This window comes from Nestor notabilis, unplaced genomic scaffold (genome assembly GCF_000696875.1).
Source record: "Nestor notabilis isolate BGI_N333 unplaced genomic scaffold, ASM69687v1 scaffold2117, whole genome shotgun sequence".
In the NCBI taxonomy this organism is placed as follows: Eukaryota; Metazoa; Chordata; class Aves; order Psittaciformes; family Psittacidae; genus Nestor; species Nestor notabilis.
Window position 1 is genome coordinate 1 of NW_009936754.1, and position 7990 is coordinate 7990.

The following is a 7990-nucleotide window of genomic DNA, read 5'->3' on the forward strand; positions in this document are numbered from 1 at the left end:
GCACCCCCACCCCCGCCCCGTCTCCGGTCAAGATGGCGGCGCGACTGCGCCCTCGGCTTTAGTATCTATCTCTCTGGGCCTCGCCTGGGCACAGCAGGTGATTTTCCGTCTCTGCCTCCCTCTCGTGGCACAGCTGACAGGAACCACCCCCAGCCCATGAGGGGTTATAATTGTTACTGATTAGTTTTGAAGCAGTGGGTTTTTGAACGAAAGTTAGTTGTTGCTGTACAGGCTCCGCCCCCCCCCGCCGCGGGTCTGGGTGAGGCAAATAGTCCCTGTAGACATGTGTTTTTAATTTATTTTTTCTGTTAAGGAAAGCTGTGGAGTGGCGTGAAGCTAATTTGAGGTTAAATTCGGAGCTGCGGCTGGGATGTGGAAGACAAGGGGATGGGCACAGGCCTTGGGTGAGGAGGGCCTGCCTCTAGCTGCAATGTAAGGACCTAATCGAGGGCTAAGCAGGGTGTAATTGCTGCAGGCTGGGAGTTAAGTGCTGAAACCACGTTTGGGTCAGGGGCTCTAGTTATGGGCGTGAGGAGAGAGACTCCGTTAACATGTGTTTGTATGCACTGCTCAGAGGGGAAGGGGTAGAAACGCCGTATCTAGTGATAGTCAGGACAGAGCTACCCTGATGGCCTGGTCTGAATGACAACTGCGATTGCTTTATGGAGGCGAGGCAAGGCATTGTGTGCTCCTCTTGGCACTGTCATGGTTGTCCCTTCAGGGTAAGAGGGAGGCACAGGCGGAGCTATGCCTCTGGCCCTAAGGGTCAAGGTCCTTCTCCACCTAGTTGCAGCAGGAGTTTCAGGCTTTCGGGTTTGCCTCTATGCTGGCAAGCAAGCATCTCTGGCTCTGCAGGGCAGCGAGTAACTCTGACTAGGGTGAGCAGAGCCTGCCAAAGAAGAGAATGGTTTGTGATTTGTTGTGTCTGATGAAGAAGAGAAAAGGGTGGTCAGCTTTAAAAGTCAGCGTTGGTGCTTTTGATCTCAGCACCAGGACACCTGTGGCAGCTGCTGCCTCAGTACCTTCTTCATTGACCTCCACAAAAGCTTTGTGAATAATTTTCGAGATGAAAAGATCCTTCTTCACAGACATCCCCCTAAAATCAGCCTGAACTGGGTCAAACGCATTTTGTATCCCCATGCTGCTCAATGTGGATGTAAGGTCATAATTCTCTTCCACTTTCAACTTGGGCAGGTACAGATCCACTTCAGCTTTCATCATATTGGCTGATTTGGTCCATTCAGCCAGTTTCTCATAGGTCAGCTGTCTTTCCACCTGCAATGAGTTGAGGGAGAAAACAGTTGGAGTGTGAAGGACAGAGACAAGACATGCATATACCAGTGTCATAACACTCATCAAGAACATGTAAAACAAAACCCAGCCACCAGCAGTGGGTACAGCTGGAACATGCACCATATTCATAGGGCATAATCCTGCAAAGTGCTGAGTGACTTATACTCGTATTTATTTTCTTAAAGGTGGTGAGGTATAGGCCTGAAACCTCATAGTGAATTCTTTTTTTTTTTTTTTTCCCCTGGTGTGAAGAATATTGCTTTTTTGCAATGTGTGACTTATATTGATAAGCTCTTGTTGTGTGTGTATATGGATAACTTTTCTCCTGGTTGTGGGAAATAAGTGGAATGCATGGGACCTGAGGTACAAATAAAGAGATGTTTGCCCTGATCTGTTTAGAATCTGAAACTTATCCTGGCGTGGTCATGAGTGGCTGTTGATACCTTCTGGGTCAGGATAGTCAATGCTTACGTTGAGAAACCACCACAAAATATCAGGTACAAATCTGGACTGCAAATGACATAAAAATGAATTAATACCACTCTTAGGAGAAGATAATTTTAGAGCACGGTGATTCAGATTTGGTCCTTGCTTCCTTTGTACTATTCTGGCATTAGAAAAAAGGATGCAAAACAGTCTAAGCCAGTTGTGCAGACATAGTTTCTAGATGCATCCATGAGTAAAATACTATGTTTGCAATATTATCAGATGCCCTCAGCTTAGGAGCTGGGAAATCATGGTGTTTATGAAACAAAGTATGCGCACATCAGAACCTATTCTACCATGATTTTGAAGCTCATTCTTCCTCACTTTTTTAATCTATTTTTATTATTGTCTTATAGTGTATGTGATGCAACAGCAGGTCAGTTTTACCAGCTCCAGACCAGTAGTGTTATCATTGATGTCATCTGGTAGGAGGATGAACATGCTAAGTTCATTTTCCACATATGGCAGCTCAATGATTTTGAATTTCATGGTTGTTTCATGGAGTATCAAAAACGTATCTCTCAGAAACATCATCTGTACTGGTTTAGTCTTGGTCTGTGAAAAAATTCAGATGTTGAATAGTGTTACTTCATTCTTTAAAATGGAAGTTTACTTGCTTTGTTGAACTGAAAGCAAAAATTTGCAAACAAGTACAAGGCACAGCAGCATCTGGATACACATTACCCTTTGTACAGTATCACAGGTACGCCCTTTTCAAAGTCATTGGGATCCTTACAAAAATATCAGAGAGAAACAGCCCTGCAGACACCAAGGTCAGTGAGGAAGGAGGGGAAGGAGATGCTCCAGGCACCAGAGCAAAGATTCCCCTGCAGACTGTGGTAAAGACCATGGTGGAACACGTACCCTCCCTGAAGCCTGTGGAGGACCCCACACTGGAGCAGGGGAATGCCCAAAGGAGGCTGTGACCCTATGGGAAGCCTACACTGGAGCGGGCTCTTTGCAGGACCTGTGGCCTCGTGGAAAGAGGAGCCCATGCTGGAGCAGGTTTGCTGGCAACCCGCAGGGGACCCACGATGGAGCAGTCTGTGCCTGAAGGGCTGCACCCCTGGAAGGGACCCACGCTGGAGCAGTTCATGAAGAACTAACTGCAGCCTATGGGAAGGACTCACACTGGACATGAATGACTATATCCCATGAGGGGGTCTCCACATGAGCAAAAAAGCATGAGAAAGGAGCAGCAGAGACGTGTGACGAACTGACTGCTATCTCTATTCCCCATCGCTCTGCACTGCCTTTGGGGGATAGATAGAAGAGTTTGGAGTAAAGTTGAGCCTGAAAGAAGGGAGGAGTCAGGGAAGGTGTTTTATATTTGGTCTTAATTCTTATTAACCTACTCGGATTAATTTGCAATAAATTAATTTCCTTAAGCCAAGGCATTTTTGCCCAGGATGGTAATCATCTCCCTGTCTTTATCTTGGCCCAAGAGCTTTTCATCCTGTTTTTTCTCTCTGTCTCATTGAGAGGTGGTGTGATAAAGAGGCTTGATGGGCACCTACCTGGTCAACCCACCACAATCATGTACCATGACAGATCCTAAAACCACACATGTAGCATAGTAGGTAGGTACACAGTCACACATTGACATAATTGCTTCACCTTGCCTGGCACACAAAAGGTGTTTGCACTCATAATCTATGTCAAACAAGATACTTCCCACCGACAAATAATTTTGCTTGTCTTTAACGCAATCAAAAAATCTGCATGCAGTCAGCTACTGTGAATCATCAGTGCATTAAATACTGTCAGCTCAATAACATGCCCTCCATGTATGCTGAATACATCATCCTCATGCACTCAGGTAAAATGACAATCCCATGACAATTCCCTCTGAGGTTTTATGCCACACCCAGAGCATGTGAGGGATGAACAGCTTATTCAGTTTGCTTGAACTCAGAGTATAGACTGTGTCTCAAAAACAGAAAAGAGCAGTAGTTGTATCAGTATTGCTTTCAAAAGCTACTCAGTCTCTTTTTAAAGTGGGACCTTGATACTTATTTCCTCTTGTCCTTAAGCTATTTAACCATGGTGTTCTCAAGTGTTTTGATACTGAAGAGCCATTAATTAAAAATCTTATTCTCATGAATTTGCATGATTAAGATAACACGGAGTTATTTTCACAGTTGCTGTTCTTAGTGAGTTTATACAATGTGTCCAGCTACAAGGAGTGTTTCAGTGGCATATGAAATGCAGGTGAAGTATTTAAAGGTTTCTTGCTCGTCGGTAATAGACATATTGACATATGACAACAGGCATATAGACAAGGAATTTACCTTGCTCAGTCTGAAGGGTGTCTCAGAGGTATTTTTCTCCAGAAATTTCTTTTCCCAATTTCCTCTGAAATAAATGGCATTTACCAAGACCAACACAGTGCAAGAATTGAGAGATCCTGCAGGCAGCAGATCCTGTATTTTCCCTTCAAAAATCAGACAAATAGAAATGTTATTTCAGTGGGACTATATAACTCACCAATTTTAATTGTGCCTTCTCTATGCCTACCTCTCTAACAAAAATGTTTGCATTTGGGAGGAGTTTTTAGTGTACATTGGCTTTTGACGTATATCTATATGTATTGCAATTATGACAGTAAATGGCATTGTAAAGTGGGTAAAGTGGAATAGCTTGGATATTCTGTGAAGTTCGTTGCAGGCAGCTGAAGAAAGCAGAAGTAAACCCCTCACTAATCAGAGTGAAGCCTATCAGTATCTACCTGTGCCTTCCTCCGAACAGAAATAACTCAGAAGAGGCTATGGCATGAAGAATCAGGGGAAGGACCATCAGTTTGGCGAGAGACATTCTTTAAGCTATGTAATTGTGCTTTGCGCATCACATCCCCTGAGTTTTCAAGACTACAAGAGCAATAAATGTGGAAATACAAATTATTTGAAAGCTAGACTAGAAAAAGCCACCAGAGTGGTACTTACTCTCAGTTTCATTTTCAACCCAAGTATTGATTTGTACTCTGGCTTGCTCTGCAGCTGTCTTAAAGTTTACAGCTCGTGGCTTTGCATTGTAATAGCTTCTAATGAGCTGTAAGAATTTCTGAAAGATAAAATTGAAAAATTATGGACCTCTTGTCTGTCCAAGGCTGGCCCGACATGGCTGTCCTGGTGTGCTCCTGAAACCACAGTCTTATCACTTGGAAATTTTTTATAATCTCTATTGATAATCCCTCTTAATGTCAAAATGTTCTCAAGTAAAGATGTAAACTCACAGGCAGTAACGGGTAGGTCTTTTCCTCATACAGTCGGTTGGCACTCTTCAGCAAGTAGGTACTGCTGGGTTTGTTGATGGCAGACAGGAGCTCCTTGAAGCCAGAGTGGATGTTTTCAGCTTGTTTGTACTCAGGATCCTTGGGAAGAGGCACCAATTAGTATGGATTTTTTTCTGTCTCTGATGTGTCACATCTGCTGTGGTTATTTAGATTGTCCAGGTTGTTTTCATTAAAAAGGAGTTTTGGGGGATGGAGCTCTTTTTAATGTGTTACACATTTGCAGTACTGTGGATAATTGGACAAATTGTTTTCTGTCTGTAGGGCGATGATCTGTTTCTGTTGTGCTGTGTTGCCCTTTAGGGACATGAGGATCCAAGAAGCAGAATCTCCTCATTTCAGTCATGGTCAGGCCTAATTTTCAGTTTTACAAGGACCCACCAGTGCAGCCTGGCAGCTTTTGAGGAGGTGCTCTGTTCTGACAGATGCTAATGTCAGGGCATGGACTTACCAACTATTCAGATTTTCTCTGTTTCACATGAATTTTGTTGTTACTATTTAGATTTTGGAGGGAGTTTGTCCTGGATGTCAGTATTGATGGTCTCAGGGAGCACACCAGCTATTGCCAGCTGTTGCTTTGCTAATGGAGGAATAAACTGCTACCCAGCTGCTTGGGTGCAGTCTCCTTCTTCATGGTGTATACTGTGCCCTGCATATGAGACACTGAGAGTCTGTGCCACTGACTCATGGTGATTTGTCATAACATTGGTTGGGTGGCATTCCTTGCTCTAGTGTTTTCTCACTCATGCTGAGATGTCAGCTGCTAGGAAGGACACCTAGGAAAGAATTTAGTAGCCAGAGGACATGGAATAGGGGAGGCTGGGTTTTGCAACGGGATGGGAACAGACTTGAAAGGTAATAGAGGGAAATATCTGAAGGACCAGATTAGGCAGACTTTGCTACAACTCAGAATGCCGGTGAGTTGCTAAAATGAACGTGGATGTAATGATTCATTTTGAAGATTAATCCCCTGCCATTTAGGCTGAGAGTGATATAATTCCCTTCCCTTTTTTGTTTCCAGCTTGTCTAATCTGGTTTCTTTGAACTTAGTTTTAGTTTCAGTGCTAAAGAAACATGGCTTGTTTGAGTTTACAAGCCTTTCCGTGCTTAAGGAGTTCATTTGATGAAAAACCAGTTCCCCCTGGTGGCAAGTCTCCGGCAAGCTGATGAATCAATATATGTTAGCTTGAAGGGGAATTTTGTTTGCCTGATGCATCCATGAATGAGAAAAGTGGAAGGGAGCTTATTGTGTAGGGCTAGAGTCAGGTGTGAATGCAGTAATTGTTTTTCACTACAGCAAAAAAACCCAAACTGAAGCTGGTAAGAGATAGAATTGTCCTAAGCATATTAGGACAACTGATTTGTTGGTGCTTCCGTAGTCCAACTAAAACCAAGTAAGACGGTATTAGGGCAAATCAAAGTGCTGTTAGTGTCTCAGTTCTGCTTTTGAAGGCCTGAGTTCATGAGTTTTACAATAACTTTGCCTGCTTGTTTGCATTTTTTCTTTCTATATATAGTTCTTACTAAGAAGTGTGACAGTAGATACAGACTGAAGACAAGCAGATGTTAAAAGGCTAAAGCAATAGTTGTATTTAACTATTCCCATCTCAGAGATTTTTTTTATCTGAGTCTTTTGTTGTAATAAATACCATTTTTCTTCTCTTTGGACTCCCCAGAGAAAGCCTTGTTTTCTCAGATGAACTTTCTTCTCTTGTAGTCTGGTTAAAATGAAGAACCTGTGATGATGATAGATGTTCATAAAAACAGCTTGTTATTTGAGGATAAATGTGCTCAAGGGTTATATAAGTATGTTAGTTTTCTATGGCAGTTCACCAGTCATGCCCAATGATGGTTAGTCTACTAAAGTTATTAAGGACAAGACCTTACTCTTTATTTAGACACTATAACTGTATCATTGCTATATAGAATTCAGTCGCATTCACTGCTTAATAATAGATCAATATTATGGCTGAAACATCAATTTATTTAGGTAAATGGTCAATTTATTTGGATAAATGTTCAGTTTGTGCTTAGCTGCATGGAATTTATTTTCAGATCGTGACTGAACACAACAAAGAGCATAGTGCACTTCAGAGTCTTACTGCTGGCAGCACGAGCAGGGTTATTTCCTGTACCAGCATTATGTTCTGCTGTGTTGTTCCTTTCTGTTCCACATAAGCTGAAGAATAATGCAATTTATGTGGCAACAACTTGCGAAGTGATATTCTGCTGATTCCAGAGCTTACCTCAGCCATCTGGGTTGCAGTGTCACCTTTTGCACCCAGGTAGACCATGGCGAGAGCAGTTGCAATACTCCAAGGAGAAAAGAAAATGTTTTGGCCTCTGGAAGTTTCATTCAGCTTTTTGTAGAGGTCCAGAGTGAAGCTGTTGGTTGGCACTGAGAGAGACTCCATTGATACAGCCTGAGATAAATGAGTGTCAGAGAGAGGTGATGACTGATTCTTCACTTCTTTTGACAAATACAAAGCTGCTAGTGGGAGATAGCCTGCACCTTCACAAATACAGTGTGAGGGTGTCCCTGTAATGGGTAAAATACTGCACAAAGACCAATTACGGTCATCTAGTAGGTCTCTTTTTAAGACTTGCATTATTTTTCCCTTCCCCATCACTCCTCCGTGTCCTCAGCTTTTTATTTATGCTTCATCAGATGAGCACAATTTTAGCTAGAAATGTTTTCACAGACCAAACTTGTTTCAAAACCCCGTTTCCTTGAGTTTCAGAATTCTTCAATTGTGAGGGAGTGGAACACAATCATTTCTCACTGTGCTGCTTTGAGCTTTTTTCTATTTTTTTAAACTTCCTGTGCTATTATTTTCTGCTGGAAAAAGCATGGTGAATTCATGTGATTCAGTACATGTATCTTGAAGGCTACTAGAGATCTGTAGATTTTTATATCTTCTT

The 7990-nt window shown here is 42.5% G+C and overlaps 1 protein-coding gene across 2 annotated transcripts; it reads right to left on the bottom strand.

Moving 5' to 3' along the window:
* Positions 1-873: 873 nt before the first annotated feature.
* On the bottom strand, positions 874-7482 carry LOC104408774 (heterochromatin-associated protein MENT-like). Of its 2 annotated transcripts, XM_010018487.1 has the most exons (7): positions 7315-7482; positions 6718-6804; positions 5012-5149; positions 4722-4839; positions 4071-4213; positions 2167-2334; positions 874-1275 (listed from the first exon to the last, which is right to left on the bottom strand). In XM_010018487.1, exons 1-7 carry the CDS (start codon positions 7480-7482, stop codon positions 874-876), a joined length of 1224 nt encoding a protein of 407 aa, XP_010016789.1. The 2 variants fall into 2 exon arrangements, with proteins under 2 accessions (XP_010016789.1, XP_010016790.1); XM_010018488.1 differs by lacking the exon at positions 6718-6804.
* Positions 7483-7990: the final 508 nt, after the last annotated feature.

Coding starts and splice junctions, on each gene's coding strand:
- LOC104408774 (XM_010018487.1), bottom strand. CDS start 7,482: ATGGAGTCTCTCTCAGTGCCAACCAACAGCTTCACTCTGGACCTCTAC. Junction 5,150..6,717: donor GTCCAAAGAGAAGAAAAATG/GTATTTATTACA, acceptor CCTCTTCCCAAG/GATCCTGAGTACAAACAAGC. Junction 2,335..4,070: donor CACCCTTCAGACTGAGCAAG/GTAAATTCCTTG, acceptor ATTTTTTCACAG/ACCAAGACTAAACCAGTACA.